At 45.5% G+C, this 22,886-nt stretch overlaps 1 protein-coding gene across 2 annotated transcripts in view; it reads right to left on the bottom strand.

The window, feature by feature from the left end:
* The window catches only part of LOC149442395 (uncharacterized), a 78,068-nt gene extending 55,844 nt beyond the window's left edge, over positions 1 to 22,224 (bottom strand). For both annotated transcript variants that reach the window (XR_016307198.1, XM_089656161.1), the window contains exons 1-2: positions 21,848 to 22,224; positions 5,149 to 5,619 (exon numbers count right to left, since the gene is read on the bottom strand). Coding sequence is in view for 1 of the 2 variants with exons in the window: in XM_089656161.1 (XP_089512287.1) it covers positions 5,149 to 5,619; positions 21,848 to 21,902 (526 nt within the window). In the remaining variant the exon portion in view is untranslated. The remainder of the gene's footprint in view (positions 1 to 5,148; positions 5,620 to 21,847) is intronic.
* Between the last annotated feature and the right edge of the window lie 662 nt (positions 22,225 to 22,886).

The raw sequence follows: 22,886 nt of genomic DNA, 5'->3' as shown, positions 1-22,886 counted from the left end.
TTAAGCTGCTTCCTGGTCTTACTGGCTCCTCCGTCCTCTGTCTACATTCCAGGAATTGAAAAAGCTTTCTAAGAAATCTACCAAAGGCTAAGGTAAGGCCTTGTTCTCCAGATCAAAGAGGGCGTGTATATTTATGCAACACGGTATATTGGGGCATAGAAAGCTGGATTTTAGAGAAGAAAAAAAAAAGTGAACTTATGCAGGCCATACACGGGTCGAATTCCAAACGAATTTTCTTTAGGAAATCGGAAATTTAGTGCATTTTGTAATCCGACGGCGCCACCATTGATTTCGAAATTCAACCAGCCAAGCCTTCAATTTAACCTCTACTACAGAAAATAATTTTCGTGGCCAAGAATTTTCTTTTCTTTCCAGGTCCCGGCTCACGCTAATTTCTTTTTTTCGTTTACATTTCTTGCCTGATTCTCCCATCATTGATTCGAAATGCGTTCGTTTTTTCCAAAAATTTCCAACATGCCCGATCAATTCAATTTTGACAGTCGCACGAAAATCCGCCATTTCTGTGACCCACGAATGGTGCAAAGTTTGAATGAAAATTCTTAGAAAAGATTTTCGAAAGAAAAGTTGTTTGGAATTCGACTCGTGTATGCCTTAGGCTGGCCATACACTATACAATTATCTTGACAATTTTGGTTTAGATTTACCAAAAATCATATAATATGGAGGTCAAACCTGAACGACACTTTTAATTGTATCCAATCAGGCGGGCCCTTGCGCTACATAGTTGAAGGTAAATCTAAAGGAAATTGGATAGAAAATGTAAAGAAATTTTTACAGTGTATGGCTAGCCTTATGCAGGCCATAGACGGGTCAAAAATCGGCTGATTTTTGCACTGTTAATGGGTTAATTGGTCGGCCGTTTTTCAGAGTTTTGGCACAATTTTTTTTATTAGTGAAGTTGGAAAAAAAAATCGGTCGATTTTGCCGATCGGCTGATTTTCCCAGCAATGATGGGCAAGTTGGCCGATCATTTTACCGATAAACAATCTGCACATGAGCCATGACCTGCAAGAAGAATAAAAAGACGACAAAGAATTCCAGTCCCCTATTATATTTATTATATTTATAAGTCTTGCGGTTGCAACAATGTATCCATTTGTATCCGAATAAAAACATCTGTATCCGAAATGGATACAAATGGCTACAAATACATACAAATGGCTACAAATAGATGCACATGGATACAAATAGATACACATGGATACAAATAGATACAAATAGATACAAATGGATACAAATAGATACAGCTGGATACAAATACATACAAATGGATACAAATAGATGCACATGGATACAAATAGATAAAAATAGATACAAATAGATACAAATGGATACAAATACATACAAATGGATACAAATAGATGCACATGGATACAAATAGATACAAATGGATGCACATGGATACAAAGAGATACACATGGATACAAATAGATACACATGGATACAAATGGATACAAATAGATACACATGGATACAAATAGATACTGTCAGGGCAGGGGCCGAGGAACAGACAGGCAGGCCTAACAATGTAACGCACTGGCTGACGACAACCACCACCCACAGACCGAAGTCCCTCAGGGCGCGGAGTCTAAGTCCCAGGCTGCCCTTCACCAGGGCCCCTGATGGTGGGGATGGACTTGACGCAGCCAGGAACCAGGTCGCGGCCCCCGAGACACCTCAGCTGCGGTAATGGCCGCCGCCAATGGCGTGTAGCTGGTGGAAGAGACAAAAGAGTAGTCAGACAAGCCGGGGTCAACAACAACAGGACAAAACAGTACAGAACAGCAGACGAGAATCACAGGTCACGAGCCGGGTTCAGCAACAGAGGGTCAGATCAAAGGAGAATACAAAGAATAGTCAAGTCACAAGCCGAATCAGATACCAGGAGAGTCACGAGAGTCAGAACAGAGTAATAGCAACACAAACACACAAGACACAAGTGCAAAGAGCATGTGCGGGCCACAGGCTTATATGTCATCAGCTACACCCCTCTGGGGGATGGACCTCAGAGACCTGAAGGCATAAAAGGATTCCCACCATGCACAGCAGAATTCCAAGATGGACGCCAGCACATGGAGTAACATAACCTCAGGGAAAAGGTAGGACCTTGACAGATACAAATGGATAAAAATAGATACAAATACATACAAATGGATACAAATACATACAAATGGATACAAATAGATACACATGGATACAAATAGATACAAATGGATAAAAATACATACAAATGGATACAAATACATACAAATGGATACAAATAGATACACATGGATACAAATAGATACAAATGGATAAAAATAGATACAAATACATACAAATGGATACAAATAGATACAAATACATACAAATGGATACAAATAGATATAAATGGATACATTGTTACAACCGCAAGACTTTTCATATAAAATATAATAGCAGAGCTCTCTGCAAGGGACAGAAGTAATTAAATGCTGGTTGTAAACAGGACGAAAATCGGCCGTTTTTTTACCGTTGGTGGTAACGTCGGCATATTGAACGACCAAATTTTTGTGTTTTTTTTTTTTAAAAAACAGCCGGTTTTCGACCCGTCTATGGCCTGCATTATGTGAACGATTATCTGAATGATTTTTCGGCGGAAAATTGGAAGCGTCGTTTGCTCGGTAATCCGATGGCGCCATCATTGATTTCGAAAATCGGCCGACCGAGTCATAAAGTTCACCCCATATAACAGGCGAAACTTCTGTTCCTTCCAGATCACGGCTCATACGCATATTCTTTTCGGAAAAACGATCGCACCATCATTGAGTGGAAAATCGGTCATTTTTCACGAATTTTCAAACATGCTCGATCACCGAAAAGGGGAGGAACCACGAAAATTGGCCGATGCCATTGACCCAATAACAGAGCGAAAATCGGGCGATTATTCTTAGGACTGATTTTTGGATGAAAAATCGGTCGAATTTCGACCCATGTATGGCCAGCCTTGGGCTGGCCATGCACTCTACAATTTTCTGCCCAATTTCTGCCCAATTTCCTTTAGATTTTTCTTCAGCTATGTAGTGCAAGAGCCATCCTAATTGGATACAATTGAAAGTGTTGTTAGGTTTGACCTCCTATTATATGGTTTTTGGTAAATCTAAACCACAAATCTCAAGAAAATTGTATAATGTATGGCCAGCCTTAGCCTTTGTGGTCTCAGTAAACCCCAGGTAAGATGAATCTATTGAGATCATTTGGAGAATGCCTTTTACATTGGTGGGGGTAAATGTGAGGAACCCCTCTGTCAGGGTCCTGTCCACGGCAGAGGTTCTGGAAGATCTGGCAATTCTGCCAGTACTCTGCATGGCCGCAGAAGTACACATCAGTCTCAGTCTGGTGCCAGACGGCCTTTATAAGGAGGCTCATCACTTTCTCAAGTTGCTGGATGATCTCTAGCTCCCCGTGCCTTGTTCCTGGGTCCTGTTTTCTGTGACTTGACCCGTGATTTCCTGTTACCGACTCGGCTTGCTCCTGGACCCGTCTACTCTGATTACCCCTGATCTAACCTCAGCATGGCTTACGGATACTCTCTCTCTCCCTCATCTGTGAATGACCTCGGATATCCCATCTGACTACGTCCGCTCTGATTCCCACCTGGTACCTGACCTCGGCTTGAACTGACTACCCAGTAAACATTTAAATCCCGGAAGGGCTTGCATACCACGCACAGGCGCCTCCCATCTGCAGACCTATCTCCGTACACCAGCTGTGCTTCTGAGTGGACCACCAACCAGCACTCCTACAGGCGACCTGTGCAACTTTGGGCCTGACTCCTGCTGTCCCACTCTCAGGGGATCCCGGAACTTAGCCGCAAGGGAAGCCCTCTCTCCATTGGCCTCCATCACCAGGTACGTGATACCCTCCCTTAGACTGGCCATAGATTATACAATTTTCTTGAGATTTTTGGTTTAGATTTACCAAAAACAATATAATATGAGGTCAAACCTATACAACACTTTCAGTTGTATCCAATTAGGTGGGCCCTTGCACTACATAGTTCAAGGTAAATCTAAAGGAAACTGGGCAGAAAATTGTATAGTGTATGGGCAGCCTTAGCCTTTATGGTCTCAGGGAACCCCTGGTAACACTAGTCTATGGAGAGTCATTTGGAAAATACGTTTTACATTGGTGGGGGTAAATGTGAGGAACCCCTCTCTTACAGGGGTGGCCAGATTGAGACCCTTGTAGTCACGTTGCTGGCTCTGCCAGGTGGCCTTGGACCTGGAACTCCACGGGCACCATTGGGAGGTCAGCTATCCCTGGAGGAACCCTAGTTGAGAATGGCTGCTCTAGAGTTTCCTCAGAATGGTGCGAAAACCAAAACAACATCTAGTAGACAGCATTTCTACTGATGGAAACACCTTGTTGTCGAGAGAAGTCAGAGGAGAACGACTGTACTGGTTCAAGCCGACAGACAGACAAGTCTATGGTAACGCAGATAGCTGTCCTTTACGACTGTGGTGAGCAGAAAAGATCTCAGAATGCACATGGCAGATGGGATACAACAGAAGAACATTGGGTTCCACTCCTATCAGGAAAAGAAAAGGAAGATGAGACCAGGGGCGGACTGATAACTCATAGGCCCCCGGGCATTAGGGGATCATGGGGCCACCGTGTCCTCGCCCACACCCAAAAAAGCCTATGAAAAAAACAATGTAAGGTACCAGGGGCATCTCATGGGACCCCCTACTAACCCTGGGCCCTCAGGCAGTGCCGGAGTGCTCGAATGGTCAGTCCGCCCCTGGACGAGACCTTAGGTGTGACAGGCTCACTATAACTGGACCGTTAAAGACTAGAAAGATGTAGCCCAGACTGACGAGTCTGGATTTCTGCAAATGGTAGGCCGATGATCACATCTGAATCCAGAAGAACACCATTGGGTCGTGGTAGAACAGGGAATTTACAGCATGAATGTGCCATTGCCTAACCTTGAGAACCTGGGTGGTGAAGTCTTGTCAACGTGGAGAAATATTTGTGAATGGTGGACTCCATGCCACAAAGACAAAAGGGAGGCCCTACCCATTTTTAGTATGGCGTTCCCAATATATTTCTCATTTGGGTGTACAACAAACAACATAAAGCTTCTAGAACGAAGTCAGCTCTTACGTTCGTTAGATATATCTATGCCGTCCTCTACGCCATGGGGTGAACTTTGCCATACGCCGGCGGTGGTCGTAGCAACCTCTTCACAGATTGGCAAATCCTGTAGCGTCTTCCATTTACTGAACTTGTCCATTCCTCTAGACAGTATGACTTTTTTGGTTCCTTGCTTGGCGCTCAGGTGCAGCTGGTGTCCATAGAGTGACAGGTACCCCCTGCTGTCGCAGAACCAGGCCTGGTTCTTCCGGGCTTCGCACGGATCCGTTTTCAGAGCGGGCAGCTCTCGTGGCTTGATCACCGTTAGGCACCGTTTACTCTTCACATTGATGATGGACTTGGTGCCCGGCTCCCAGGTCCAGTATTGGTGGTCGGCGTTCACCTTACACTTGGCCAGAGAGACTCGTCCGGTGTCATCTGCTGCATGGATACACTTCTCCAGTTGAACGTTTTTGACCATGAACATTTGGCCCTGTGTGACTACAGATAAAAATCATAAATATATATATTTTTTTTAATCAAGCAAACTTTTATTGAGAGGAACAGATATGCAGCCACATTTCACATTCAACAACAAAAAACCAAAAGGACAAATACACAAACAAGTAACGCATTATACAAATTTTGGAGCCTTTGTCGCAGGCAAGGAAAGGAGGACCAGCTTAGGAACCACCAATATAATGAATTTACAAAAGATAATTATTCCTCCTCCTCCTCCTCCTCCTCGTCACAAGTAGATGTAGAGTCGAGCCATCTACAGGCGGCACGGGTGCGCAAAAGTACGTACAAATACGTGATGTTTCATCTCCGAGTAGGGGGCGCATACACCCTACCCACGCTGCCATTCACTGCTGCGGCTGTCAATCACTGAGTCCTGGCTGGTGATTACCTGCCGGCGCCTGGTGATTACCGAGGATCTCCAGCGGGGAGGAGAACTTTTTTGTTTACGAACAGTTCTCTCTGTCGGCTCGGGCACAGCACAGCTCAGCACAGCCATCCAGAACAGTGTGATTACAGTGAAGCACCCCCCCCCCCACCCGCCCCCTAGTAAAACACTCCCAGCACACAGTTAACCACTTGATCACCCCTCATGTTAACTCCTTCCTGCCCAGCACTGTAGATTCGCGCCATCTATCCCAAACTTCGTGATACTTAGCAGGGCATCCTCTATGCATAGAAATGACCTTCTTATATGGTAAAGTACTACCGTATTTTTCGCTCCATAAGACGCACTTTTCCCCCCCCCAAAAAGGGGGGAAAATGTCAGTGCGTCTTATGGAGCAAATATGGAGTGGCCGGTCCGGTATTTCCGCCGCCACCACTGTGTCAGAATACTGGGCCGGCCGCTCGTCTCTTCTTTGCAGCAGAACCTTACCTGTTCCTTGGTCCAGCTGTGTCCGCAGTCTCTGGTCATCCCCTGTACTGTGTCCGCAGTCTCTGGTCATCCCCCGTACTGTGTCCGCAGTCTCTGGTCATCCCCCGTACTGTGTCCGCAGTCTCTGGTCATCCCCTGTACTGTGTCCGCAGTCTCTGGTCATCCCCTGTACTGTGTCCGCAGTCTCTGGTCATCCCCTGTACTGTGTCCGCAGTCTCCGGTCATCCCCTGTACTGTGTCCGCAGTCTCCGGTCATCCCCTGTACTGTGTCCGCAGTCTCCGGTCATCCCCTGTACTGTGTCCGCAGTCTCCGGTCATCCCCTGTACTGTGTCCGCAGTCTCCGGTCATCTCCTGTACTGTGTCCGCAGTCTCTGGTCATCTCCTGTACTGTGTCCGCAGTCTCCGGTCATCCCCTGTACTGTGTCCGCAGTCTCTGGTCATCCCCGGTACTGTGTCCGCAGTCTCCGGTCATCCCCGGTACTGTGTCCGCAGTCTCCGGTCATCTCCGGTACTGTTTCCGCAGTCTCCGGTCATCTCCTGTACTGTGTCCGCAGTCTCCGGTTATCCCCTGTACTGTGTCCGCAGTCTCCGGTCATCCCCTGTACTGTGTCCGCAGTCTCCGGTCATCCCCTGTACTGTGTCCGCAGTCTCCGGTCATCTCCTGTACTGTGTCCGCAGTCTCCGGTCATCTCCTGTACTGTGTCCGCAGTCTCTGGTCATCTCCTGTACTGTGTCCGCAGTCTCTGGTCATCTCCTGTACTGTGTCCGCAGTCTCTGGTCATCTCCTGTACTGTGTCCGCAGTCTCTGGTCATTTCCTGTACTGTGTCCGCAGTCCATTGGTTCAGAATATTTTTTTTCTTGTTTTCCTCCTCTAAAACCTAGATGCATTTTATAGAGCGAACAATACGGTATTTACCTCAGCTATCCATTGTAAAAACGTAGGCGTCAGCGCCTGCAACCACATACGGGCAAGTAGAAATCTAGCCACAAATAGCGTCTCATGCAAAAAAAGAGCCTGAATTTGTCGGTTTCTGAGCTAGGAAGAAGTCAAAGCAGACACTGTGTCAGGGTCCTGTCCATGGCAGACGTTCTGGAAGATCTGGAATTTCTGCCAGTACCCTGCATGGCCGCAGTAGCACACATCAGCCTCAGTTTGGTGCCAGACGGCTTTTATAAGGAGGCTCATCACTTCCTCAAGTTGCTGGATGATCTCTAGCTCCCCGTGCCTTGTTCCTGTTTCCTGTGTTATTGTGACCTGTGATTTCCTGATACCGACTCGGCTTGTTCTTGGACCTGTCTACTCTTGGGGGAGGTGACTATTTTAGATGCCTTGCTAATTTATGGAATTTAGAGATTCCCAAGATGGATGGATAGATAAAAATATAGATACCGTATTTTCCGGCGTATAAGACGACTTTTTACCCCTTGAAAATCTTCTCAAAAGTCGGGGGTCGTCTTATACGTCGGTAACGGCATGCTGACATTTTTTAGGGGGCGATGCCGCCGCCCCCCCCCCCTTCCAACAGAAAGGAAACTAAGTACAGGGGTGGGCAGGGGCTGCTGTCTCTTACCTGGATCCGGTCCAGGAAGCGCGGCTGCTCCTTCATTCAGTTCGTCCACTGGATGTTCGCGCGGCTGCTCGGCTGCGGCTCCTCACCGGTGATTGGCCGCCAGAACTGTAGCTCAGGAAAGGCACACAGGTGGCCAATCACCGGCGAGGAGACGGAGCTGAGCGGCCCTGCAAAAATCGAGTGAAGGAGATGCAGGTAAGTGTGCCGTGCTTATGTGCTGCTGCAACCACATATGCTGGCTGCAGCAGCACCATACTGGAACAGGGGTCAGCAAGTGTCAGTGGGAGGAATAGTGCCCCATCATTGGTGTCACTGATACCAACGATGGGGCACTATTCCTCCCCCCCACTGACACCAACGATTGGGCACCATTCCTCCCCCCCCACTGACACCAATGATGGGGCACTATTCCACCCTCCACTGACACCAATCATGGAGCACTATTCCACCCCCCACTGACACCAATGATGGGATACTATTCCTCCCCCCCACTGACACCAACGATGGGGTACTTTTCCTCCCCCCCACTGACACCAACGATGGGGCACTTTTCCTCCCCCCCACTGACACCAACGATAGGGCACTATTCCTCTCCCCCCCCCACTGACACCAATGATGGGGCACTATTCCACCCCCCACTGACACCAATGATGGGGCACTATTCCACCCCCCACTGACACCAATGATGGGGCACTATTCCACCCCCCACTGACACCAATGTTGGGACACTATTCCTCCCACTGACACCAATGTTGGGACACTATTCCTCCCACTGACACCAAAGATGGGGCACTATTCCACTGACACCAATGATGGGGTGCTATTCCCCCCACTGATACTAATGATGGGGCACTATTCCTGCCACTGATACCAATGATGGGGCACAATTCCCCCCACTGACACCGATGATGGGGCGCTATTCCTCCCACTGACACCAATGATGGGGTGCTATTCCTCCCACTAATACCAATGATGGGGCACTATTCCTCCCACTGACACCAATGATGGGGCACTATTCCTGCCACTGACACCAATGATGGGGCACTATTCCTCCCACTGATACCAATGATGGGGCACTATTCCTCCCACTGACACCAATGATGGGGCGCTATTCCTCCCACTAATACCAATGATGGGGCACTATTCCTCCCACTGACACCAATGATGGGGCACTATTCCTCCCACTGATACCAATGATGGGGCACTATTCCTCCCACTGACACCAATGATGGGACACTATTTCTCCCACTGACACCAATGATGGGGCACTATTCCTCCCACTGACACCAATGATGGGGCACTATTCCTCCCACTGACACCAATGATGGGGCACTATTCCTCCCACTGACACCAATGATGGGGCACGATTCTTCCCACTGGTGTGCACTGGAAGAGGGGTAGTCTTATACGGCGAGTATAGCCCAAACAGTACATTTTAACAGGAAAAGTAGGGGGTCGTCTTATACGCCGGAAAATACAGTAAATACATTTTATCCAAATGTTTTTAACCAAATGCAATTGCCACTTGCTTAACCGCTTCCCGACCGCCCTACAGCAGAAATATTGCTACAGGCGGCACGGGTGCGCAAAATTACGTATAAATACGTGATGTTTCATCTCCGGGTAGGGGGCGCACACACCCTACCCACGCTGTCATTACCTGCCGGTGCCTGGTGATTACCGAGGATCTCCAGCGGGGAGGAGAACTTTTTTGTTTATGAACAGTTCTCCTCCCTGTCGGCTCGGGCACAGCACAGCTCAGCACAGCCTAGCACAGCCATCCAGAACAGTGTGATTACAGTGAAGCACACCCCCAGCCCGCCCCCAAGTAAAACACTCCCACCACACAGTTAACCGCTTGATCACCCCTCATGTTAACCCCTTCCTGCCCAGCGCCGTTAGTACAGCGTCAATGATTTTTTTTTAGCACTGATCACTGTACTGGTGTCAATGGGGATGTCAGTGACACCAAGTCAGTTCCCCCCCCCCCTCAGCATTAGAATGTCCGCCGCAGTCCCGCTATAAGTCGCTGATCGCGCCATTACTAGTAAAAATGTTTAAAAATTTAAAAATCCCAGTATCTATACCGCCATTTGTAAACGCTATAATGTTTACATAAACCAATTAATTTACACGTATTGGGATTTTTTTAAGCAAAGACACGGAGCAGAATACATTTTGGTCGAAATTTATGACGAAATTTGATTTTTTTATTGGACATGTTTTATAGCAAATAGTCAAAAATATTGTTTTTTTCTCAAAATTTTCAGTCTTTTTTTTTTTTTTAAATATAAAAAAAAACAAAAACGCACAGGCGATCAAATACCACCAAAAGAAAGCTAAATTTGTGGGGAAAAAAAGATGTAAATTTAATTTGGGTGCAGAGTTGCACGACCGCGCAATTGTAATTTAAAGTAAGTAAAAAAATGGCCTGGTCAGGAAGGGGCGGAAATCCTCTGGAGGGCGAGTGGATAATCTGTGGTATAGGCAAACAGCTCTGAGACTTCCTGGGCGGTCACGCAGCCTCATAGGGTTACGGTTTTGCCCTTACTTAAGCAGGCCATACATGGGTCGAATTCCGAACAATTTTTTGATTGAAAATCGAAAACATCTTTCGCACTGTAATCCGATGGTGCCACCAATGATTGTGAAAATCGGTCCTTTTTTTACGAATTTTCCAGCATGCCCGATAAATGGGGAGGAACCACAAAGATCAGCCGGTGCCATTGCCCCACTAACAGAGCGAAAATCGTCCGATTATTCTTAGGTCCAATTTTCGAACGAAAAATCGTTCGGAAATCGACCCAAGTATGGCCGGCCTTACTTACATCCAACAAGTTTCAGACAATGGAGACTCCTTCATTACAGAATTGTTCCCTGTGAACTGCTGCAATTAAGCATTCAGCAGAGGATGATAATTAGGGTTGAGTTTAAATTGTCCTATGCAAAACTTGTCCCCCCCCTCCCGCCCACCATGCCGATCACCCTCCCTGAGCACATCTGATTCACCCAGCTGCCTGGGCCCCCACAGTGCCGGCTTCCCGCCTCTTCTTCCCACTGGCAGCTGCAAGCTTACAATAGGATCCTTCAGGATGGAGAGTGGGGGAAGGGTCCGATAAATATGTCACGTTAACCAGCCCCTTCCTTTCCTAAATGAACACAATGAGCGATTGGTACTGATCACTCACTGTGTCCATTCATAAATGCCTGGGCCCCCACAGTGCCGGCTTCCTGCCTCTTCTTCCCACTGGCAGCTGCAAGCACACAATAGGATCCTTCAGGATGGAGAGTGGGGGAAGGGTCCGATAAATATGTCACGTTAACCAGACCCTTCCTTTCCTGAATGAACACAATGAGAGATTGGTACTGATCACTCACTGTGTCCATTCATAGTTGAAGCCTAGTAAACTGTTGTTGTTTTTTGGGAGGGGGGCCCTGTCAGGTTGGCTGTATGGGGCTCCGTGGTTTCTAACAGCAGCCCTGCTCCTATCTTCTCCCATCGTCAGGGTTGCAACTTTAATCAGATTCCTCAGCATTTGAGAAATTTCAGGAGTGTCAGATGACTGTATTCCCCGCTGCACAATGTGGTTTCTTCCTCAGACCCTATATCCTATAGTGACGGGGACTGGAGGTAGCATCAAAGGGCTGGTTGTATCTGCAAGATTATATGGGGCAGCACAGTGGCTAAGTGGTTAGCACTTCCACCTGGCAGTACTCGGGTCATTGGTTCAAATCCCAGCCACGGCACCACCTGCCTGGGGTTTGCATGTTCTCCCTGTGCCTGTGTGGGTTTTTTCCAGGTACTCCAGTTCCCTCCCACACTCCAAAGACATGCTGGTAGGTTAATTGGCTCCTGTCTAAATTGGCCCTAGTATGTGTATGTATGAATGTGAGTTAGGGACCTTAGATTGTACGCCCCTTGAGGGTTAGGGACTGATATGAATGTACAATATATATGTAAAGTGCTGTGTAAATTGACAGCTCTATACAAGCACCTGAAATAATAAAATAAATTACCGTACTAATTAGTTTTTTTGTATTTCATTTTATTTTGTGGTTGATTTTAAGTCGGTGGCCACTTTTAGCTGCTGTCCAGTCCATAGAAAACTTTTTTGTGCTGCAATGTTTCCCTTAAAAATAGACTTGTTTCAGGGGTGGTATTTTGAGGTTTTCATTTATTTTGGGGATATATTGTTGCTTATTCTATGTCGATAGGGCTTTTATTTTAAGTATTTTAAGTATACAGGTGTACCTCGGTTTACGAATTTAGTGCGTTCTGCGGGACTTTTCATATTGTGAAAAAGTCATAAACTGAAACGCGGTTTCCCATAGGAATGCATTGAAAACCAATTAATCCGTTCCGGAGGTCAGAAAAAAGTTTAAAAAAAGTATTTTATCTGTTCAAAACTCTTTATAAAGTGCACTTTAAAGGCATAAATACTGTACAGGGACATGATTAAAAATTAATTCATAAATGCATTGAAAACCAATAATCCGTTCCCGTAATGATCCGTTCCGGAGGTCAGAAAAAAGTACAAAAAAAATCTTATCTGTTCAAAACTCTTTATAAAGTGCACTTTAAAGGCACGGGGCCAGCGCTATAAACCTCCCAGGTGTAATGCATCCTGGGGAAACTCGCTTCGTATTGCGAAAAAAAATTGGAAACCGAGGCATTATTTTCAGTGGATTTTCATTCGTAAACCGAAAATTACGTTAACCGAGGCGTTCATAAACCGAGGTACGCCTATACACTTTTTTTCTGCTGCAAGGCTCCCCTTCATAAAAAAAGGCAGGTTTTTGGTTTCAGGGGTTGAATTTTGAGGATTTAATTTCTTTTGTGGGTTTTTAAAAAATTTTTTTATGATGATAGGGCCTTTTTAGATTTTGTGGTGCTCAAAACGAAGCATACACTTGTTACTGATCATATTCTTGGAGCTGCCTTTGGCTTGCAACATGAGCTAATTCAAAGCTAACGGCAAGAGCGGCGTGCACCTGAACCACCTCGTGTTACATCACTCACATCCAGCACAACCCCCTATTACCCGGGATAAAATAAAAGTTAGGTTTACACTGTTTAGGCCTATTATCCCTGATTAACCCCTCACCCTCTAGAGGATTTCCCCCCCTTCCTGACCAGGCCATTTTTTGCAATAGGCGCTGCATTACTTTTACTGACAATTGCGCGGTCATGCAACGTTGCACCCAAATTAAATTTAAGTCCTTTTTTTCCCACAAATTGAGCTTTCTTTCAGTGGTATTTGATCGCCTGTGCCTCTTTTTGTTTTTGTGCTATAAAAAAAAAAAGACCGACAATTTTCAGAAAAAAACAATATTTTTGACTTTTTGCTATTAACCACCTCCCACCCGCCATATAGTATTATGATGGACGCAAGGCGGTTCTTTCGTTCTGAGAGGACGTCATATAACGTCCTCCCATTCTCACTGTGCATGCGCGGCTAAGGGAGCGCGCACCGCGGCGATCGGCGGTGCGCTGTGTCCCTCGGACACAGCGGATCACCGATCATGGAAAGAGCCGAAGACGTCGGCTTGGTCATGTGATCAGCTGTGTCCAATCACAGCTGATCACATGTAAACAGTGAAATGTCGATTATCGGCATTTCTCTCCTCTCGAGCTGTCACGCTGACAGAGGAGAGGAGAGGAGGTAATCAGCTTTCCGCGGAGGGGACATCTACACTGATCATCAGAGCACTGATGATCAGTGTGTCCTGATGATCAGTGTAGCCCCAGCAGTGCCACCTGTCAGTGTCCATCAGTGCCTTATGTCAGTGCTCATCAGTGCCTCGTGGCAGTGCCCATAAGTGCCACATATCAGTGCCTACCAGTGCACATCGATGCCACATATCAGTGCCCATCTGAGCTGCCTTTCAGTGTCACCCGTCAGTGCCACCTATCAATGCCAATCAGTGCCGCCAGTCAGTGCCGCCTATCAGTGCCAGTCAGTGCCGCCTATCAGTGCCAGTCAGTGCTGCCTATCAGTGCTAGTCAGTGCCGCCTATCAGTGCCATGTATCAGTGCTGCCTTTCAGTGATACCTGTCAATGCCCATCAGTGCCACCTACCAGTGCCTCCTCATCAGTGCCACCTATCAGTGTCCATCAGTGCAGCCTATCAGTGCCCATCAGTGCAGCCTCATTAGCGCACATCAGTGAAGGAGAAAAATCACTTATTTACAAAATTGTATAACAAAAACTAAGAAAAAACATTTTTTTTTCAACATTTTCAGTGGTTTTTGGTTTGTTTAAGAAAAAATAAACCCCGAGGTGATTAAATACCACCAAAATAAAGCTCTGTCACAAAAAAATTATAAAAATTTCATATGGGTACAGTGTTGCATGACTGCGCAATTGTCATTCAAAGTGTGACAGCGCTGAAAGCTGGAAATTGGCCTGGGCAGGAAGGGGGTATAAGTGCCCGGTGGGTAGGAAGGGGGTATAAGTGCCCGGTGGGCAGGAAGGGGGTAGAAGTGCCCTGTAGGCAGGAAGGGGGTAGAAGTGCCCTGTAGGCAGGAAGGGGGGTAGAAGTGCCCTGTAGGGTGATGTGTGCGCAAACCAGGGACGATTCCAGGCACGGGGGGTCTTCAGCGACAGGCAGGCAATCTCCCCCCTAGGCTTGGGGCCTCAGCCGAGCTCCCTCCGTGACTGGACAGCAGATTGGAGACTCGGGCAACAGGCGGCAATCTACCGCTGGGCAGGGGTCTTGGGCAACAGGTGGCAACCTACCCCTGGGCAGGGGTCTCGGTCAACAGATGGCAACCTTCCACTGGGCAGGGGCCTCGGGCAACAGGCGGCAACCTTCCACTGGGCAGGGGCCTCGGGCAACAGGCGGCAACCTTCCACTGGGCAGGGGCCTCGGGCAACAGGCGGCAACCTTCCACTGGGCAGGGGCCTCGGGCAACAGGCGGCAATCTACCCCTGGGCAGGGGTCTCGGGCAACAGGCGGCAACCTACCATTGGGCAGGGGCCTCGGGCAACAGGCGGCAACCTACCACTGGGCAGGGGCCTCGGGCAACAGGCGGCACCCTACTACTTGGCAGGGGCCTCGGGCAACAGGCAGCACCCTACTACTGGGCAGGGGCCTCGGGCAACAGGCGGCAATCTACCCCTGGGCAGGGGTCTCGGGCAACAGGCGGCAACCTACCCCTGGGCAGGGGTCTCGGGGACTCTAGCTCAGCACAGATCCCACCCAGCTTTCTAGGGACATTGGGTTCACGGGGACTCAACGGGTAGCGATGGCTCAAGCACTCAGGGGCACCACAGGTAGCTATACTCCGGGCATGCCATCAGGACACGGGTGGTCAGTGCACACAGCGGGGCAGTTCGGAACACGGGTGGTTGGTGCACACAGCGGGGACAGTTCAGGACACAAGTGGTCGGTGCACACACCGGGGACAGTTCAGGACACGGGTGGTCAGTGCGCACAACAGGCACAGTTCAGGACACAGGTAGTCAGTGCGCACAACAGGGACAGTTCAGGACACAGGTAGTCAGTGCGCACAACAGGGACAGTTCAGGACACGGGTGGTCGGGGCACACAGCGGGGACAGTTCAGAACATGGGTGGTCGGTGCACACAGCGGGGACAGTTCAGGACACAGGTGGTCAGTGTGCACAACAGGGACAGTTCAGGACACGGGTGGTCGGGGCACACAGCTGGGACAGTTCAGGACACGGGTGGTCGGTGCACACAGCGGGGACAGTTCAGGACACAGGTGGTCAGTGCGCACAACAGGGACAGTTCAGGACACGGGTGGGCGATGCACACAGCGGGGACAGTTCAGGACACGGGTGGGCGGTGCACACAGCGGGGACAGTTCAGGACACGGGTGGGCGGTGCACACAGCGGGGACAGTTCAGGACACGGGTGGGCGGTGCACACAGCGGGGACAGTTCAGAACACGGGTGGGCGGTGCACACAGCGGAGACAGTTCAGGACACTCACGGTAAGCAGCTTGCAGACCCTCAGCGGCGGGCGGCTCCAGACAGGGATGACCAGCGGTCAGCGTTCCAGGGACAACCAGCAATCAGCAGACAGCAGCAGCTCCCAGGGCACTCAGCAGCAGACAGCTTCCAGGGACACGCAGCCACGGACAGTGTGCAGGCTCCCTCAGCAGCAGCTCCCAGGGCACTCAGCAGCAGACAGCCTCCAGGGACACGCAGCCACGGATAGTATGCAGGGTCCCTCAGCAGCAGCTCCCAGGGCACTCAGCAGCAGACAGGGTGCAAGGGTACCCAGTAGACAGGCTTACAGACTGGCAGAGTCTCAGCTGTGGGGTCTGACCTTTGAGGAGAAGGCTCATGCAGTGCTGTGGAGACTCCCAACCCTGGGTTATTGCAGAGGGCTACAGTCCTGACCTTTTGGGGGTCTGCAGAGTGCGCAGGGGGAGTGGCTGGGGAGGCTCGGTCCCCCTCACCCGAGCCTCCCAGCATCTTTCTGGGAGCAAGATGATTCCAGCAGCATGGACAGGAACAGAGAGAGGAGGGCTGCTTCCTGTGCGGGTCTTTTGAAAACCAAATGGGACGCGGCTAGGTTGCCTCGGCAACGGCTGGCCCAGCCCTGTCCATGGAAGCCCCACAGACATCGGAATGTGCAAGCGGGAAGGGAGGGGTGGAGGGATATGGCGGGATATGGGAGAGGCACTGGCAGTCCGTGACAAAGTGGTCACAGGTAGGGATCAGGCGGCAGCATAGTCGAGGAACAAGCCAGAGGTCGATAATAAATGGTCACAGGTTGGGACAGGGTGGAAGCATAGTCGAGGACAAGCCAAGGCAGGCTGAAATAGTTAATAATTTACCACTTTTCAGTGCATTCTGGGCATTTGGGAGGTTCTCCTGTGCTTATCTTTAAAAAACACTTCTAAACGCCAACGCACATAAACGCTTCTAAACAGGCATTTTTTAACCTACGTTTTCCAGCAGTCAGTTTCCATCGTTCAGTAGTGTCCCGTGTACATGGGGCTTTAGACTGTCTCGGCGGTTGAAATCTCTTAAAAAAAAAAAATCTTCCCTGAAGAAGCCCGTGAGGACGAAACATGTAGGGAGTAACTACAATTATATAATCAAGTTTGAATCTCAGTTCCACTCTTGGTACTGAAATTTTTTTTATGTTCCTGTTTTTTTTTTGTTTAAAAAAAACAAAAAAAAAAATGAAATAAAAATGATATAACTTTTTAATATGTTTGGTATTAATGTTCATGCTCCCTGAAAGTCCCATCTTCTCTATTGAATATCTGCAGTTTTAAGGGATGTGGTGCAATAATCGTATCTGGTTGCTCACTCGCCACTTTACTGTGACTACCGCTGTAAGAAGGCGATGGTGCGCTTCACAATCTACAGCTGAAATTGTATTTTTCTTTTCCTTTATGTGTGTTATTAGATGTCTGTCCTGGCATCCACCGATAAGAGTCCCCGGGGAAGATCCTTGTCTGAAGTTTTCTAACAGAGGCAGGAATTGCGGGTGAGTACGGCAGGAAAGACCATGCAGATATCACAAGAAAGTAAAGTGTATTGTGACAGAAGCCGGCCGAATACAGCGTTTCCTGATAACAATCGATCTGTGGAGGTGAATGGCATACAGGGCGCTAATCTCCTGTCTTCATCCTGCCAAATCCCGAAACTACAATGAGACTGAACCCGGCCCTCCGTGCTGAACATCCTCCCCCCGAAACCTTCTATTGTTCTGGCTCCCGATCTCCATCCACCTGAATCTCCATGCGGCTCTGGAAAGAGCCAGTCCACCCAAAACTGATATATAAAAAGACGGAGCTGACGATCATAGGAAGTAAATGGGTAGTTGTGAAATAAAAATAAATAAATGATATTAACCACTTCCCGTCCAGTGCAGGGGAGGGTTGCCGTTCATAAACGACGCCCGCCATTTTGGATTGTGCGCGCTCCCTGGGAACACCGATCGCTGTACCGGACCTCTGTGTGAAGTCCCGATCATGTGATCACTGATTGGCCAATCAGTGATCACATGAATAGGTGTAAGCAAGATGTCACTTGCTGACATCATTGCTTACTACGTGTGAAATCTGTGAATGATCACAGAGATCACATGGTACAGGGCTATTCACAACAGCCTTGTACCATGTGACAAGCTGTGACCAATCACAGCTCTCACAGTATTTCTCAATGGCTGCAAGAATGGTTATCTTCTCCTTCTCACCCCTTTACTTGTTTCCATTCTTCTCTCCTTTAACCCATTAACATCATTCTTTTATTGCGGCATGACATCAGCAGATTGGACCATCCCTTATGGATCACACTCATGGAGAAGGATGAGAACCCTTCCTGGACTTTAAGGGCCAGTTCACACCACATGCAGTACAGTGCGGGGTTTTTTTCTGCATCAAAAACGCATTGATAGTAGGTTCCATGGCAGGGGCGGACTGACAACTCATGGGGCCCCCGGGCATTAGGGGATCATGGGGCCCCTGTGTCCTTGCCCAAACTCAAAAAAGCCTATGAAAAAGGTACCAGGGGCATCTTATGGGGCCCCCTACTGACCCCGGGCCCAGTGCAGGGGGTCCACCCTCATGATACTGAGAAATCATGGCTGCAGTGCAGGGGGTCCACCCTCATTATACACAGAGATCCTGGGCGCAGTGCAGGGGGGTCCACCCTCATCATACTGAGAAATCATGGCTGCAGTGCAGGGGGTCCAGCCTCATTATACAGAGAGATCAAGGGCGCAGTGCAGGTGGTCCACCCTCATGATACTGAGAGATCATGGGTGCAGTGCAGGGGGTCCAGCCTCATTATACAGAGAGAACATGGGTGCAGTGCAGGGGGTCCAGCCTCATTATACAGAGAGATCATGGGCGCAGTGCAGGGGGTCCAGCCTCATTAGATCATGGGCGCAGTGCAGGGGGTCCACCCTTATGATACTGAGAGATCATGGGTGCAGTGCAGGGGTCCACCCTCATGATACTGAGAGATCATGGGTGCAGTGCAGGAGTCCACCCTCATTATACAGAGAGATCATGGGTGCAGTGCAGGGGGTCCACCCTCATTATACAGAGAGATCATGGGCGCAGTGCAGGGGGTCCAGCCTCATTATACAGAGAGATCATGGGCGCAGTGCAGGGGGTCCAGCCTCATTATACAGAGAGATCATGGGCGCAGTGCAGGGGGTCCAGCCTCATTATACAGAGAGATCATGGGCGCAGAGCAGGGGGTCCACCCTCACTATACAGAGAGATCATGGGTGCAGTGCAGGGGGTCCACCCTCACTATACAGAGAGATCATGGGCGCAGTGCAGGGGGTCCACCCTCACTATACTGAGAGATCAAGGGTGGAGGCAGTAGGGCCTTACACCCCCAGGTAGTTATGAATGCGAGGGTCTTATCCCATTAGATGATCACATGCTTCATCGAGTTACTTTACCTCATTATTATATTTTATTGCACATAAAATGTATCTGTATTATTATTGTTATTATTTTTATTATTATTATTATTATTATTATTATTATTAATAATAATAATAATATCATTGTACAAGTATCTGTATTATTATTATCACCATTATTAATATTGTTGTACATATCTTTATAATTATTATCATTGTACAAGTATCTGTATTATTATTGTATATTATTATTTACATGCATCTTTATTATTATTTTAATTGAACATATATCTTTATCATTACAAATGTATTGTGATTGTTCTACATGCATATTTTAATAGTATTATTGTACATGTATTTATATTATTGTTACATGTATAATTATGATTATAAATATTATTTACATTATTATTATTGCATGTTTTTATTATTTCTTTTATTATTATTGTTGTGCGTGTTTCTTTATTATTCTTTTCTTGTTTTTTTATTATTTTCTTCTAAAACTGATCAGAAGCAAAAAAAAAAAAAATCACTTTGCTTGAGTAAAACCTGTAAAAAAGTATTTCTGATTGGTTGATCAGTTGTTCTGTCTTATCAGTTTGCTGCTCACCTCCACTAACTGAGTAAGGGGAACAGCAACGTTTAAAAGTATGATCATAACAAACAACCAAACAACCATTCAACCAATCACAATTATTTTTTTTCCATTTATTTTTTTTTGTTTTTTTTTCTTTATTATTATTATTACTGTTATTGTACAAGCATCTTTTTATTATTATACATGTATCTTTATTATTATTTTATTATTATTTCTTATTACTATTTTACTATTTTCTTTTAAAACTGATGAAAAGAGAAAAAAAAATCACTTTGTTGGAGTAAAACCTGTGAAAGATGAATTCTGATCGCTTGTTCCATCTTATCAGTTTGCTGCTCACTCAGCTAATTGAGTAATTATTGTACATGTATTATTGTACATGTATCATTATTATTATTATTATTGTTATTATTATTAGTAGTAATATTTTATTCATGTATATTTTTATTCCTATTATTATTGTACATGTATCATTATAATAATTTTTCTTCTTATTATTATTATTAGTAATATTGTTATTCATGTATATTTTTATTATTATTATTATACATCTACTTTGGTATTATAATTATTATTGTTATTATTAGTAGTAGTAATATTTCTTTTTCATGTATATTTATTATTATTATTGTTCTTATTATTAATAGTAATATTTGTATTCTTAATATTAATGTAAATGTGTTATTATTATTATTATTAGTAATATTTTTATTCATGTATATTTTTATTCTTATTATTATTGTACATGTATCATTATTATTATTATTGTTCTTATTAATAGTAATATTTTTATGTCTATAGTTATTCTTATTATTATTGTACATGTACCTTTGTAATTATAATTATTATTGTTCTTATTATTATTAGTAGTAATATTTTTATTCATGTATATTTATTATTATTGTTCTTATTATTATTAGTAGTAATAATATTTGTATTCTTAATATAAATGAAAATGTGTTGTTGTTATTATTATTGTTATTATTAGTAATATTTTTATTCATGTATATTTTTATTCTTATTATTATTGTACATGTATCATTATTATTATTATAATTATTGTTCTTCTTATTAATAGTAATATTTGTATTCATGTCTATAGTTATTCTTATTAATATTGTACATGTACCTTTTGTTATTATTAAAACTGTTATTGTTCTTATTATTGTACATGTATCATTAATATTATTATAATTCTTTTTATTCTTCTTCTTATTATTATTAGTAATATTTTTATTCATGTATATTTGTATTCTTCTCATTATTGTACATGTATTATTATTATTATTATATTTATTGTTATTATTAGTAATATTTTTATTCATGTCTATATTTATTCTTCTTATTATTGTACATTATTTTTATTATTATTATGGTTTTTATTATTATTATTAGTAATATTTTTGTTCATGTCTATTTTTATTCTTATTATTATTGTACATGTAACTTTGTTATTATTTTCCTATTATTTCTTCTTGTTATTTTCTTCTAAAGCTGATCAAAAGACACAAAAAAAAAGAACTTTGCTGGAGTAGAATCTGTGAATGATGAATTCTGATTGCTTAATCAGTTGTTCAGTTCGCTGGTCAAGGCAAGCAGGAAAGTTTAAATGTATGATAATACAGAACAACCAATCAAAGTTCATTTTTTTCCATTAAATGTTTTTGTTTTTTTTTGCTTTTTTTTTTTTTGTTGTCTAACACTTCAAAAGCCGAATGCATTTTGCACAAACCAGCAGATAATTTGCACAAATGACACGGATGACTACGTAAAAAAAAAAAAAAGGCACTTACCTTGCAGAAGGACACAGCAGAGGGTCAGAGAGGCCAGGACCAAACTGGACATCATTTTTTTTTTTTGCTGTAAATCTTGCCTTTTTTTGAAAATGAGTAGCAAGTTCTGTACAGGGCTCAGAGTGCTGAGTGTGGAGATGGGGTGTCCATTCCTTTTGGGAGGTGAGGGGGGGGAGGCGTGCGCAGAGCGCGAATAAAAATCGAGAAGAAAGTTCAGAGTTTGTCCTTTGTGAGCCGTCTGCCTGTGAGGGGAGAATGTTAATCAGGCCGTGGTCCTGCATCCTCTCCTCCTCCTCCTTCCCGTCCTCACTTCACAGGCAGAACAATAGACCCGAGATCAAGTCCATTGCACTTTACTCAACAACATCCTCCGCATTGATATTCTTCTAGTACTTCTCTTGCCTCAATTATTTTTTTTTTGTTTCTGTTTTTTTTTTTGTTTTTTTTTTTTAAATAAAAGCTTTAGATAAAAAAAATTACCGCACTCCGTCATAAATTCCGTCATTTGATTACACGCATGTTATGGGGGTCCAGGAGATAGTAGGAGAGATCAGTATACACAACACGGATCCCGTGTCCATGACACATTGTATGTAGGGGTTCAATGAGTTCAGGCAGCTGACATGGCGGCGTCCCCGGGGGTCTCTCTGCTACAAATCGCTAATGTGAGCGATGAACAAATTCACAGATTCCAAAGAATACAACTGACTTCTCCTGATCAGAAATACAAAAAAAAAACAATAGGATCGTTGTAAAGAAATCACCCCTCTGATAGGATCACCCTTCAGGGCCGATGCTAGACGATTCTGTGCCCTAGGCAAGAAAGCAATCACTTGCCCCCCCTCAAAATAAAATTATATCTATCTATCTATCTATTATTATTATACAGTATTTATAAAGCGCCAACAGCTTGCTCAGCGCTGTACATTACAATGGGAGACAATACATGAGACAGTACAATAACAATACAATATAATACATGAGGGGTTCGAGGGCCCTGCTCCTTGGAGCTTACAATCTAGGAGGGAGGGGATAGTGG

This window comes from Staurois parvus, unplaced genomic scaffold, assembly GCF_062004578.1.
Source record: "Staurois parvus isolate SC_StPar_1 unplaced genomic scaffold, SC_StPar_1.0 ptg000892l, whole genome shotgun sequence".
Lineage (NCBI taxonomy): Eukaryota > Metazoa > Chordata > Amphibia > Anura > Ranidae > Staurois > Staurois parvus.
Note: the sequence above shows the minus strand (reverse complement) of the source record. Positions and strands in the feature narration are given on the sequence as shown.